This window comes from Melospiza georgiana, chromosome 3, assembly GCF_028018845.1.
Source record: "Melospiza georgiana isolate bMelGeo1 chromosome 3, bMelGeo1.pri, whole genome shotgun sequence".
Classification (NCBI taxonomy): domain Eukaryota; kingdom Metazoa; phylum Chordata; class Aves; order Passeriformes; family Passerellidae; genus Melospiza; species Melospiza georgiana.
In genome coordinates this window covers 97,609,242-97,624,464 of record NC_080432.1, presented here as the reverse complement: position 1 = coordinate 97,624,464, position 15,223 = coordinate 97,609,242, and the positions used below count along the sequence as shown (strand labels likewise).

Sequence of the window (15,223 nt, the reverse complement as noted above, 5' to 3'; positions counted from 1 at the left end):
ATCCCAACTGGAAGATAAATCAAGCATCAAGGATCTGAAAAAAACCCCATTTTTATGACCAGTCATGGATTTCTAATTTCCCTAATATCCACGGGCATTTCATAAAGCTTATGTAAACACTTCAAAATATATAAAAGCAATTCTTAACTGTGTGGAGAATAAAAAGGTTTCTAATGAGGTGTCATACTACATTTTTACACTAGATTCTCTAGAATTCAAACTAATGTGCTAATCTTGGACATCAATGTCCTTGTGATTATATGGTAGTACTAGCAAAAACTCAGTTAGTATTAACTTAGAGTACTCAGTTAGTATTAACTCCCCATAGCCTAGCAACATCACCTCCAAACAGTGAACAATTAAAAGAAAACACAAAAACCAAATCAAACAAAAATCAAAACAAAATAGAAATAAAACAAAAAAAACCCCACCAACCAACAACAAAAAAAAATACCCCAACAAAACCAAATAAACACCAAAAACAACTTGGCAAAAGTTAAGAGTTCTAAATTCCAAGTTTACTTAATTTTCCAAAGTGCAAAGAATTTTACAGTCTCCTTGAAGTCAGCAGGCATTACTAAGTGATTTGCCTTAGTAGAAAAAACATTATTTATTCAGCAAAGCAATTCACTATATACAGATAAAACTTTGAAATCAATAGATGAAAAAAAGAGAAAGAAAAATAGCTTCCATGCCTGTCTTAGCATGTCTCATTTAACACATGCTGAAGCTATCTACTTGTAGTGATTTACAGTAGCTGTGACAATGAAATAAATCACTAGTGAAAAATAAGACAGTCTGCATGTTGGATATTTCCCAGGCTCCTTGTTACACCTTGTGTCACTTTTCATGTTAATCAAAAGTGATGTTTTTTCCATAGTTAAACCCTGGTAGTTTAGCTCTCAGTCTTGGCAGAAGCCTGGGACATGGACCTGCTCCGATGTCTCCCTGCACCAGTGGGCAGCCTGAGCAGCACACAGAGAGCCAGCAAACAGGGTTAGCCCAGCAGAGCTCTCTTCTCTCAGCTGGGGCTGGAGAGCCAAACTGCACCTCAGGCTGCAGTAATACTTAAGTCATATTTTCTAGTATCATCAAGGGTTTGGGAGAACCAGGAATGATACCTGGACTCACAACCACATTACTTTAGGAGCTGCAAAACTGGCAAAGTCAGCTCAGGGCTGAGGCCAATATTGTCACACACTCTGCTCTCCTGAGGTGACCAAGGCCAAGATCTCAGCCAACTGTAAAGGTGACAAACTTCCCTTTCCTTTCAAAATAAGAAGACTCTGCTCTAACTTGATTACAAGAGTTGAGCCTGGCTCTTAAATGATCCTGGCACACATTTTCAGGACTTACAAATGGCTGGGCGCTAAGGAAATACATACATTATTTAAGTTTCTGAAAAAATTTCAAAATAGCTGGTTATTTCATCAGTGATGACTTTAGAAAGTAAACCCCAGAAAAAGCTGTTTAATAAGAGAAGCATGACTGGTTGTATGGGAAATCAGAGAGTTTCAGTAAAGTTTAGCTGCTCTGAAAGCCAATATCAGAGGAATAGATTGTCTTAGCACCATTACACATTCCTACTGCATTTTGAACCACCAATTATTTTCCCCCAACATCCAATTTGTACACTCACATTTGAAGTGAAGCTGTCAGCTGAGCTTCTCTCCTGTGTAGGCTGTTCTAGCAGTGAGGGCCTGCAGACTCACCTCTTAAAGCAGCACCAATGGAATGACATTAACTTAACTTTGGGATTCTATCCATACATGCACAATTTCATTTCCATTAGCCTTTTTGCACAAGACTTACTGACTGCTGGTCAATAAGAAATCCTATTGGTACACTGGAAAAACAGTATCCAGCACTCTTCCCTTTCACCTATTGGTTTGGTATTGTACTTATTTTCATCATCAGAGTCAGTGGTCAGTAAGGCTTCAAACGGATATATTGCTTTGGGAAATGAACCATTCAGACAATGTCCATATCATTGTTCAGAATATGACATTTTACACAAGATTCCACAAAACATAATTTTAAAAAAGTATTTTTAAAATATTGTTCTCTGTGCACCGATGAAAATCAGAAATTTGAGGAGGATTTAGCACAGTTACACCAGGAAAGGACAGCTTTCATGCAGATCAGATTCCTGCTCTTTGTAAGCTTTAGGTTACTTCTAAGCCCCAAACACACACTTGGAAATCTCAAGATCAACTAAAAATGCCCAACAGTTCTGTTTACACTGAGTGATTCACTTACATATGAAAGTGAATGTCATACTATGTAAAAATAAACATTATGATCCTTAGTGCCTCAAAGATTGCAGCATTTTGCATTCTTGTGACTCTTCTGGACCTTTAATTGCTAATGGCCTTAAACCAAGGTAGCTGCTCAAGAGAACTAATAGATGTGAACTAATAGATGTATTTACAATATGGTATTCTTGAGAAATTATATCACACAAGAAAACCTAATTGCAATCTCATATCAAAATTCCATTCACCTTAAACTCCTGTTGCTTGGCCATCATCACTGGCATGTGTCTAACAAGGAGAGGATGTTTCTCCTTTTTGATTTGATTCCCATCATCTTCTATGCAGAACCAACCTAACAGGTTATCCTCTGCTGTAATTGAAAGAAAAAACAATAAACACTCCACAATCCTTTCAGTGAATAATCACTTCCACCTTTCCACAGAAACAGAAAAGAATTCTGTCAGGATGAATCAATACAAATCAGGCTGTTCTTATGCCATAGATGCATAAATGACAACATAAAACTATGAGCAGAAATTCAATTGAATAGATTACATACATACTGATAATACAAAAAAAGAACATCTTACATTAGCAAAATGTTAAGGATAGTCTCTTAATGACCTTGTAAATTGAATATTGAAAGAGGAAAAGACACATCAAGCCTCTCCTCAAGATTCTTAAGAAATCTGATGTTGAACAGCATTTCTCTGCCTGTTTAAGAAACATCACTACCAGCTGCCAGTTATCATAATTATAAGGATCCTTGTCCTGGAGTGATGGAAACATCCATTCTCTCTTCTTTTTTGTTATTTTGCTTGTCTTCCATGAGACATCACAAAAGCACTTTATTTTGACCATGTGCTGGTGAAACTTGCTTTCAAGCAAGTTAATGTTTCTCAACTTAGGCACTGAAAAGTCCAAGTGTCTTTGGAAACCTATCCCTTTGTGCAAACACAGGAGATTAATAACATCAAAGGACAGCATATTTTTATTGCTCTTAGAGACTATTTGTGTTGATTTAGATGCAACAATTGATAATGAATGCCAGACTTCATTAAAATACTGTTAAAAATATATTCCTTCACAATGAGTGCCCTGTTTTATCTATTTTATTACTTTGTAGTGACACACAATCACTACTATTTACTGTATTGCAATTTTAAACATGTACAGTTTTCACCAAAAAAGGAAAATCATTCTCGAAAAAAAAAAAAACCATATTACACTGTACATTGAGAGCTATTTTAACTTGTTATGAAATTTGAGCAAGTAGGAGGAATTACCAAGGGCCAGTTTAGCCATTTGTAAATTGTTGATCCAAGATTGTTTGATGGCAGGGGTAAATGTATTGAACACAGCTGTAAAGAAAGTTGGCCGCCCAGACCTGCAGTGCAGAAAAAAAAAAAGCCACCTATAAATGCATTGGGTATGAATACAGCCATGGTTAAAAATACTGAGCAAGATGAAATTTCATTATTTTCTAATACTTAGACAAAGACTCAGCTCTGACTGAAGTGTGCAGGCTATGATATGCCATATGCCATATGCTTTACATGAAATGTTCTGAGAGGAACTGGAGAAGGAATACAACAGTGACTGTACCCTGTTAGCTGTCACTGCCACGGTTCCCCTCTTGCTTCTTGCATCCAGAACTCTGGGCTGAGGTACAGGAGAAAGGGTACAGTGCTGCTCTGGAACACTAAAACTGGGCTGAGGAATGAGAGAAAAGCCACAGTGCTGCTCTGGAGCATTAAAGCTGGGCTGAGGAATGGGAGAAAAGCCACAGTGCTGCTCTGGAGCATTAAAGCTGCCAGAATTATGGCATAAGAGCAAAACTCAGGGGCTTACTATGGAGACAGAGGGGAGGGAAGAGCTACAGATTCCTAAATTCTCACTCATACATCTATACCTAATACATAAACCAATTTAGAAAGTTTTGTAATCAAGATTTCTACTGACTTGTCCTGTTTTCCTGGGAGTTGCAGCTGAATTCTACAGCGATCTGCTGCTCTGATTTCATCTTCTTTTTTCAAAATCAGTTTTTGTAAACCTGAGGTCCAGTCATGGGCTACAGATTGGTTTAAGTTCTGAAAAATTAAAAAAACTAAAATTCAACACCAGCCTACCTGCCTGTTGCAATCAGGATAACAAGGTAATTCCTGCATACAACAAACAATGACTCATGCCTACAATTAGACCACATTTCCATCATGGATAATTTAGCCATAATTGTAAACACAGTTCAGAAATATCTGTAAAATATTTTCTAATGTAATTTATCTGAACATTTAATCTCACGTTGATCAGTTTAATGATGCATAAATGACATTCCCAAGTGTTTGTCAAATTCAAATATGTGAATTTGTATCAGGTGTATGCATAAGCCTTTTACTTTATTTCAGCATCACGAATTCTGCCACTAAAGAAAATATTTTGAAAACATCAACAAATCATGTAGAAAATATGCTTTTGTTCAAATCTTTGAGTCAAAATGTTTAGAGAGTCATCATGAAAGATGCGTGGTCTAAATCTGTTTAAGATGCTGAAGCAATAACTACAAGGTGAGTGTTCTGCTGCAGAGAGTAAAAGCTCACCTGAATGTACAAAGCATCGAGACTAACAAGTACACAGAAGTACCCACACTACCACACTTTCCATCAGAATTCTATGAAAACTTAGGTGTTTTTCAAATATCAAGAAGCCAACCTCATTCCTCAACTAAATTCCTGTAATGATCTTACACATATCTACCCTGAAACAATGACTGATTTTTAAGTTTTCAAAATGTAGTTGACTCTGACTGTCAGTGCAGGCAGAAAGGTTTTTTTATACAGTGACAGGTGAATGTGTTATGGTATATCTGTGCTATACATATTCCCAATTATGCAGATGAAATTCACTTTCTAATACTTGTGAAGCTTTTTCCAAGAACACTCTTTCCATAAATTTTGTTCAGAGTACATACTTTCACCAAATGCTGTTTTATTTAATGCCTTTACTCTGAAGCCAAGATATGTCAAGAGAAACTCAGGTTTCATATATTCATACATGTATACACATTTGTAACCTGTGGTGGCAGGTAGGAGTTAAAAACTACATGTAACCACATATAAAATGCATAAAAAACCGAGCAAAAAAGTAATTGTTTGAAGTCTCAAGGCTTCATTTGGTGTTAAATACTACACTTGTTTGCCAGAATATAAGCTAAATCAAAGGGATGTGAACAAAGTTAAAGCAAAATAGTTTCAAAATACTTCTGAAAATCCTTTTATATTTTTGTGATTTATACTCAGTTTTAAGTACAGTTTCCCCCCAAAAGCCAGGATTATGAGCTTGGATGGGGATCAAGAGCTTCCTCCACACAACCATCCTCCTACTACCATGTCTAACTGCCAGAATCCAATTTCTTAACATCAAAATGTAATTCTGTTTCCATGTAAGCTTATCAGCTACTGAACAAATGCAGACACTTGTAGTATCCACCTACATTTAAAAACAATAAAGAAAAGCAAGATTAGAAGGACAGCTGTAATCTATTTATAACACTTAACAGTCAACAGTAAATGCTGTTTACTAGAGGTAATACTAGAGGTAAAAATTATTCCACTTTTTGCAGAGAGAACTAAAGAATGCCTTGCACAAACCCCAGGGAGAGGCAATTATACAACTTTACAAGAACAGACTCGAAAAATAAATCCAGCTTTGTTTATTACCTGATAGTTTCCTTTAAGGCTGCTTATTAATTGGCTAATTTGACCAAGTACATTCAAGTCATGTAAAAGGTTCTGCAGATCATGGTACAGTTGCCCTGGTCCCATATAGAGCTTGTCTGAAATAAATAAAACCATAAGGTTATACATAACAAAAATATGCAATTTTCAGTTGAATGAGGAAAGTATCACAAAGACAATATAAACATATATTACATCTTAAAATCAGAGTGCTTTATTTCTTTGCACGTACAGGCATTCCCATTTGCATTTCCTCTTAGATCATCTTACTCCCTTTTAAGCTACAAATAAGATTCAAGTTGTTCATCTAGTTGTTCATGATGGAGAGCACTATCTGCAGTTTTAATATCTCACACTAGAATTGTAACAAATATCAAAGCTTTACTGGTCCCAAAATCTCCTGCTGCCATGAAAGTTTTGTTTAGCACCAAACATCAGACTTGCTGTAACACATTAATGCAAACATCTTTCCTGGAGGTTGTTTTTGGTTACATGACAAGCAAAAACATTTATGTGTAGCTTTTGCTATGATGGTTTAAAATTAAAAATTTGCTTTATTGGTCATGAGACAGTTCTGGGTCATATGTCTATAGCCTAACTCTAACACAAGCCTGCAATTTCACTGAACCACTTGAAATTTTACTGCGATCATGCTTAAATCAATAAAGGATCTGTTCTAAAATCAGCAGCAAATCTGAACAGCAGCAGAAATACTTTATGCTAATAATCAACAAGTACAAGGGAACAGTAACTCAGAAAAACACACTGTTTTACTAGGATAAGGTGTCCATTTAAATGCACAAAGCTTACAAACCCCTGCTAACATACTCTGACTACCATGATGCTAGGAGTGGAACAGTTATGTAATTCCTTTGGAAACAACATTCACTGTTCCATAAAAAAACCCACCCTGACTCATACAGAGTCAGCAAGTTTCCCTTGGGCTGAATGACAGGAACAGGACTGGATTATCTTGCCAGGAAACTCCTGCAGATTCTTTAGCTCACACAGTGTAGTATCCAAACTATGGATCCTTCATCCTTAGCAGAGCTTTGGAAGCCAGTCTGTGGGCAGCTGGATCAGAAGGATTCACTGTGTGCACACAGTGCTGCTGCTGGCTCTGCAGACAGCTGAGGAGCACGGGCACGAGCTGTGCCACCTGCCCTGGCTGCAGGGCAGAGGGTGCTGGGCACAGCCCAGGTGCCACACACACACTGCTGGCACCTCTGCTCCCCCAGCCTGCTGCAGGGCCAGGATACACAACACAAACCAAACAAAAAGCTGTCCAAATAGCCTAAATCAGAATAAATGTGAAAAATAACATGCATGAAACAAGTCTACTTAAATCATATGTATATTTTTAGTTAGGTATGAAAATAACTATTTTCTAAAGACATTTTCCTGTTTGGAGGAATCATACAGATAGAGGTCATCACAATGTTTTTCTTCAATGCAATCCATTATATTAAGCTGGAAGTCTGTGTTAAACCCAGAAAAGCATAAAATTTCAAGACTCAAAGAAAATATTAATGGCTACTTTATATAGTTCTCCATTTGACTGCACGAAAGTGCAACATAGACCTAAAATATTACACATTCCCATAAAATTCCAAATTATTATCTGGCCCTTAAATCTTCTGGTAAATTAGACCAATAAAATTATTTCTGTGCATTGCACTTGAGCACCAGACAGGGAACAACTGCCCTTTACTACTGTTTACCCATCCAGATAATAGATGTGATTATCATCCTCTTCTTTGCCTGCTTTGAATGCTAATTAAAAGAACAATTTAGTCTTTCTTACCCTGAAAACCAAATTAGTCCATAAGAAAAGATAATTACATTTACTGTGCACCATGAAAAGAAACAACTCCAAAGTAGAGCTAAGAAAAAGAATTTTGAAATTATGGTCAGTTAAGTATGTTTGCAGTTTTGTTTCAAAAAAAAAAAAAAATTCAACACTTTTCTTGAACTGCAGACTCCATACTTTCACTAAGCTGCATTGTCACTTTCTTCCACCCAAATACTTGAAAAATCTCTCTTCTGTCCTTGTATCTACCTTCTGATAGCTCACCTTTTTTCTTGCTACCATCCACAGTAATTGTAAGTTGTTAAGTACCAGAATTACTAGTTCCTAGATGCATCAAATTGTTGATTGTTATGGGGCTACTTGCAAAGAAAGGTGCAGATCAGTACTAACAGGAAATCTGTTGAAATCTAGCTAAAAGCCATCACAGTGTGTCTGGCACCGTAAACAAAACAAATTATATCATTCTTGCCCCAAATTTCTCTAATGAAAACATAATTTCTGTAAAAAAGAATTCACACTGAACAGAAATAATTGTTTGATTAGGTGAATTTTTGGCACAAGTCCAGTCACCTGTCATTTACAAACTACACTACCAACCAAACCAAACATGGTGTGAAAAAATTACTTCAAATCTTTTTGAAATTTAGTTTTGTGGGCTTGAACCAAGAGAAAAATTAGAACAATCAGGCTGTGAAAAGCTAAGTCTGTGAGGCTCTACTTGTACAGGACATGTATTTTCTCCCAAGCAAATTACATTATTCTTAAATTATAAAAGCCAGGGTCACTCTTTGTAGCTTGATAAAGACAGCAGACATTTTGTTTATTACTGTTTAGAGAACAGATATTAATGCAACATATAACAAGCAGCATCCAGGCAAGCCCCAGATGCTGTAGGACTTTAAGCCATAGTGTTAAATTGTGGCCATAAAGCTTTAAGTGCCTACACAGATGGGCTTGCTCTGGGCCATACATATATATCCACCATGCCTGATAATCCTTTTCTTGAAGCTTCAAATAATCTTACAAATATCTTTCTTCCAGCCTTGGAAATAAGGCATAAATCTTGAATTTCATTCAGTAATTGTCACCTGAGTCTCTTTTGTCTGCATCATGCATATTTTATAAGCTATTAATAAGTAAAGATAAAAAGGATGCAATATGAATGTCAAAGCAAATAAACTAACCTGGCATCAGAAAGGCTGTCACACAGAAAAAACAAACAAAAGTAATTTTAGGCTCATTCTTTAAAAGATCAAATTCTTAGTACAGGAAAGGAAGCACAAAATCAAAACAGTAAATAATTAATGAGAGTCTGCTTCCATCTTCTGATGTTCTAGAAAAGAGAAACAGCCAAGTTAGGAAGAAATTTTAATACCCAAGGACTACATCAATAGGCAGCACTAATGTCAGCCTTTCACCGAGGTCCCTAGTGGGCAAAACTGGCATAGAAAAATAAGGCTTCAGAAATCAACAATGATGCAGATTCATCAGAAGCAAGTTCTCCAAAAAGCGATCACTTGGATTGTGTCTGGGTAGCAGTTGGAAGTTGTAGCAACTTTATCTGAACTGGGTCCTCTAAGGGTTACTCACAATGCCCTTTAAAATACAACTGGCTTCTCAGTGGTTAACCAAACACTGACTACCAGCTGATCCTGAGAATTGTCTGATGGAGGGTTTTTCTTGAGTGGAGGAGGTGGGGGAAAACACTACTCTGTTCATCAGATGTTTCTCAGTTCACAGCCACAGACTGGCTGCTTCAGCCCACACATGTTCCCTGACCATTCAATTGCTGGCTATTTTGGGGTGGGTGTTCACTCCTCCTTTTATCCATAGAGAGTGCACTGAAAAGCTCTTGGCTTCACTCCAAAGCAGATACATGGTCGGTTTCTTTTGTACTGTGAAATGTTTCACAAATGATAAAGACATTTTCTTCTCTTTCCAAGCCACTCTTATTAATTATCAAACTCTAAAACAACTTATTTTTCCTATGGGAAAAAAGCCCTTCATGTTTTCAGAGAAGGATCTCCCCAGCTCTACACATCCTACGTGCTACAGAGTGTGCCTGGGCAGGAGAGAAGGCAGCATGCTGTAACCAATAACCACATATGTGGCTTCAAAGGCAACGTTTTTGCATTCCACCTACAGATCAAGGGTGAAATCTTGGCCACATGTAATCTAGCAAGAATCTTTTTCACCAACTCCTTTGTTGCTAAGATTTTACCAGAGGAATTTGTGCCTCCCTGCAACAGACAAGCTTACGGCCAACAACCAGTAATTCTTGCAAGATACCCAATTCCTTGCTCAGCATTACAATGAAATACACTCAAGGTTAAAAAAGAAAATGAAACCACAAATTGGTTTAGAGGGAAGAGAGGAGGTTAAAGTTTAAATTGATTGTGCTGCTGTGTAAAACTGGGGAGAAGATTTGCTTTTTATAACAATTTCTTCTTAGATCAAGACACATTTGAGTATAATACCAAACATTTATTTTACCTGCTTTTTTCCCAATATTACTCTCAGCACCACAGCTTCAAATTCATCAATTTTGCCTGGTATTAAGCAATTTTTATAACTGAAAAAGAAGCAATTATAAGTGATCTATATCCAGGCATTTTCAAAGCCTGCCCAAAACTCCCTGGGTGTGGTTAAAGTCAGTTTAACTTGGTTCAGGCAAAAATGGAATTGGGAAGGTTGTGAATAAATACACACATGCTAGAGAAGTGTCTGTGTGGCAGTGCCTGGGCAGAGGGGAGGATTCCCACCTCTGGCAGAGGGCTGCATTGCTGGGGAGCAGCCACAGCTCTCTCCCTGCACAACAGCAGCTGCCTGAATAGGTGCTGGCACAGCAGCTGCTCCCTTGGGATTGTTGTCCATCCTCTCCCCCTAAATTTCCAGTTTCCATGGCCACTTCAAGCATATTGGTTATCACAGTCCTGAAGTGCTCACACCCTATCCTTCCTTTCTAAGAATTACAAAGGGACACATTTATTTTCTATGGGGATTTGTTACCTGTAAACATTTTCTACAAGCTCTTGCTGTGTGTTCTGATTCCCATTTGTGAATTAGTATTTTATCACAGATTTATGCTACTAAAGACAGAGTAGATGCAATCACCCCTAATGTGAACATCTGTTGCTGGGCAAGCAAACACAATAGCTCAGCTGGTCCCATCCTATATTAAACTCCTGTTTACTCCCAATTAGAAGAATTTCCTTCAGGTAATTATATACATACACACATACATATATATATATATATATATATATATGTGTATATATATATATATATGTGTATATATATATATATATATATATGTATATATATATATATATAAATCCAAATGTCACACAAAGAAAATAAAAGCATCAGTCAAAATACTTTCAGTATTGCAACAAAATACTGTTAATAGACAGACTGATGGGTGTCTCTTTTACTGCAAAGTAACTAAACAGACAACATCTGCCTTGAGTATAATCATTGTAATGACCTTTTCTCCACATAGTTCAGAACCACAATACATCTATACAAATTGCTTTTGGAAAAGCTATATTGAAATGAAGTGAAAACCGCTGCATCATGAAAATTCAAGGTCCTTACAGAGATTCCTTTGCTTCTGAGACACACATAGCCCTGAAGTCAGGCTAGTGTTGCACAGAATGGAAGATCATAAATGCTCAAATGCAAAAACCACAACTGAATCTGAGAAAGGTTTTTTCCCTGACTACAGTTCCAGTGTTACTGAGGGGTAACACAAAATTAATGATACGCTTGAAGAACATGCCAGATTTGAAGACCACTCTGAAAGGTTGGTATATCCCAAATTTGACTTGCCATTTGCAATCTGGCCTTCGAGGCTGAGCACATTTGTATTGCTTCCTCCCACTGAGCCATCTGTGTGCAATCTAGGCAGCACACTGAAACGTCAAATGTTATGAAAGGAAGAGATTTGGGAAAGTTTCAATCCTCTTACAGAGCATAAAAATCACCTGGGATGGGGGAAGAAGTTACATATGTGGGAGGTAACGTTAAAAGCTGCTGTGTCTGAGGAATGCATATCAAACTAGTACTTGTATAGGTTTACATATTTGGAGCAAATAATAAAAAAACAGGCCCTTACACAACATTTCAACTATATTTAAACCTGAGAAGCGTGCACAGTCTTCAGGAAAGCAAAGTATCATGATACTAGATGAATTCTTGATCAGTTCATCATAAACCAGACAGATATCATGAGACTGTTAACCTATTTATGTTAAACTATGAAGATGCAGCAGTAATACATTTAAAACCATTGAAGTGTAGACAGAATTGTTAAATTCTTTAAATTTGGCTTTGATTGTCCTAGAAAAGTTATGTTGATTTTTTTTTCCTGAAGTAATAATAAGCAGACAGCGTCTTCTTTGGAGTTCTGCAGTTTATTGCAGCCCTGAGACACGTGAAGAGTCTCTGTTTCGGCCTGCACATTTGAAGAATGAGTTGAAGTTCTTCATTTCTTGGTCTCAGAGTTGTTTATTGTATCTTATCTATAAAAATTTTTCTCCTGTTACGCTCAGCAGGACACATAGTGGCACTCTGACCGCCCCCGGGGCAGTGTTATCTCTTACAAACTATGTATAACATGTTTACAATTACTTTCCAATACCTATCACCTATGTCAGACAGTGAACTTCTATTCTAAACCAATCCCAAAATGGCAACATCTCAGCAGAAGAAGGAGGTCGAGAAGAAGAAGAAAGGCTAGACACGCCCAAATCCCTCCATCTGGTCCCCAAAACCTCTATTCTAAAAATCCCAAAATCTACTTTTTCACCTAGTGATAATTTTATTATTACACTGCTTAAACTTCTGTGGCTTTCAAGTCTTCATACAAAGCTGGCAATTTGCTCCACAGGTCACAATCAAACCCACAGGTGTTCTGGGCTGTATGCCAGGATCTCTGAGCCCCCTGGCAGAGGTCCTGGCAACTCTGGACACCCAGAGGGATGTACTGAGTTCTGACAGCATCCCACTGCTTAATTTATAATGCCCACCATTAGAAAGGACAAGAATGGAGACTGTGAAAGACAACATTGTATCTAAAGTAAAATAGTTTCCTCTATACTGAAGACCTTGATAATTAATATAAAGAAGGAAAACAAGAAACTATTAATAAGGTCTAAGATTCAATCACCACAGTTGAAGAATTCTTCCACTATACTTGGTACTAAATCCTGTTCCTATAGATACACTGGTATGCAAAACACACCATTGCTTACAGCTGTTCAGTGGAAGAGAACTTATCAAAGCAAGAAACAACATTCTCCTTTCACAGGTCTAGTGGAGCTACTTTTGTAAGTACAAACAGAAAAGGAAATCTTTATGTGCCATTTTATATGCAAGCTACCTATTTCAGCAGTAAATAAACAGAGTTGGCAAAAAGATTGTGAATCTTGGAAACACCAGAAACACTAATTCATTTAACAGTTCATACTGATGTTACGTAAACGTGTTTCCTTTGCAGACTCCCTTGTCCCAGAACACCTAGCTTTTGCTAGAAGGCTGGTGACAAGGGCCCCCTTCTGTACTAAAACTTTATCTTGCACACAACTTGACACATCCAAGCAACTGTTATACACCAGAGGCACATCCATACCTCTGATATACATTGTTCCCAACAATTTTGTATGAGTGCTAAAGCCAGTAAAAAAGCAGATGAGGGTTTTAGATGCTGAACTACCAACTTCCTGCACACTGTGTTATGCAAGCCAAGTCCCTGACAGCACCCACATCACCACACCCCTCATATTTGTGCCTTCACTTGCTCACTCATGCTGTTCCTGTTTCCATAGATGTATTAGAGGAGCACATGGGCAGGTTCAGTTTTCTTGTTTTTCCTTTATGAGAGTTTTTGAACAGCCAGCTGGAATTTGACTAAGACAGTAATAAAAAAAAAATAGTTGTCTAAAATCCTGGCTTATGACCTAAACAAGTCCACGGGTCAATTTAAAGTTCATCACAGAAAAGCAGACATTCTGCCCTCCCTGGTTTGCTTTTTCATGCTAAACCCAACTCATGATCTTCACAGTTGCATTCACCCAAAAAATATGAGCCATCATAAGTCAACTAGGTCTCCTGATACTATAACACACTCTCAGGTCCAAACTAACCAAGTTTTTGAGTGGCATCAGTCTCCAGGTTTGGAAATTTAAGCAAATAGGAATTCAGGAATGACGTCAGAGAACAAGAGTTCAGTTGGCAGCCATCAATGAAAAGCTGCTACGTGCAGCTACTCGCACATATCCTTGCAGTACAACACTAACTTAGGCTTAGTAACCTAGTGTGGAAAGAAGCAGCACAAACATAAACAAAGTATTAGGTGGTAAGCAATAAACCCCTCAAGCTTTCTAGAATGCAAACTATTCAGTTCAGACATGGTGTAAGCAAGCAGCCAGGATATAGTCAGGACTCTCCATCACCAACCACCATGAAGAGCTTTATCATAAACATAAAATGACACTGTTCAGTCTAATCATACTTAAATCATATATCCATCTAAACATAATTTATGCTCTTAATTACTGAAAGTTATAATCTGAGTCTCTCAAACTAGTGTATTAAATTAACTATTCTCACAGCCATGCAAGATAGGGGAGTTCTTCAGGTCCTAATCACAGAAGCAAATAGCACACAACATCCAGTACACAGAGTAGAGATGGGAAAAAAACCTCACAAGTCTCAACTCTGACAAAGTATTTTTAACAAACTTTACCTCACTGTCAGTTGCTAATACCTTTCTCTCAACTGGTAATTACATGAATGCTGAGACCTGTCTTTCTCCTTGTACTAGATCCAACACTAAAGAAATAGGTTGCACAAAGATTACCATCTAACCACAAAACTGCTTATTCACATTTCTTGAGGAATAATAAGATAAAATCAACAACTTGCAACTGGAAGCAGTGAGTAAGGTATTGAATTCATAGTGCTATACCATTTGTGAATAAAATGATACAAAATAATGCAAAACTGCCAAGGAAATGTAAAGCCTCGGAGATAGTGAGAAGTAGTTCATACATTGAGAGCATGGCTTCAATATTATATTAAGCTCCAGCTAATCCTGACCACACTGGGAATTTCAGATATAAAAGGCTATACATATTTTTCCTTCTGACAGAAGCAGCTGTACTGTGTCAGAGATTAAAGCAGCAGGGAACATGAGGGAGAAACAATGAAGCCCTGATATGCTCACTGGAGTGGACCCCACAGCCTGGCTCCCCGGTGTCACACTAGCTGGGACAATGGTCAGGGGTCTTCCTGGACAATGTACTGACTGCAGTTCCTGGCTCTGTTCCCAGGAGAAAGAAAAATGCTGTAAACAAAGATTTGAGAGTGAAAGAAAAGAGGTGCCATGCTCTTCTTTTGCCCCACAAGGCCCAAAGAGGAAG

At 37.6% G+C, this 15,223-nt stretch overlaps 1 protein-coding gene across 3 annotated transcripts in view; it reads right to left on the bottom strand.

Moving 5' to 3' along the window:
- The window catches only part of ARHGEF10 (Rho guanine nucleotide exchange factor 10), a 110,979-nt gene that overhangs the window by 30,929 nt on the left and 64,827 nt on the right, over positions 1 to 15,223 (bottom strand). For all 3 annotated transcript variants that reach the window (XM_058020562.1, XM_058020563.1, XM_058020564.1), the window contains 4 exons: positions 5,972 to 6,087; positions 4,218 to 4,345; positions 3,542 to 3,642; positions 2,504 to 2,625 (listed from right to left, as the gene is read on the bottom strand). In XM_058020562.1, the coding sequence (XP_057876545.1) occupies positions 2,504 to 2,625; positions 3,542 to 3,642; positions 4,218 to 4,345; positions 5,972 to 6,087 (467 nt within the window). The remainder of the gene's footprint in view (positions 1 to 2,503; positions 2,626 to 3,541; positions 3,643 to 4,217; positions 4,346 to 5,971; positions 6,088 to 15,223) is intronic.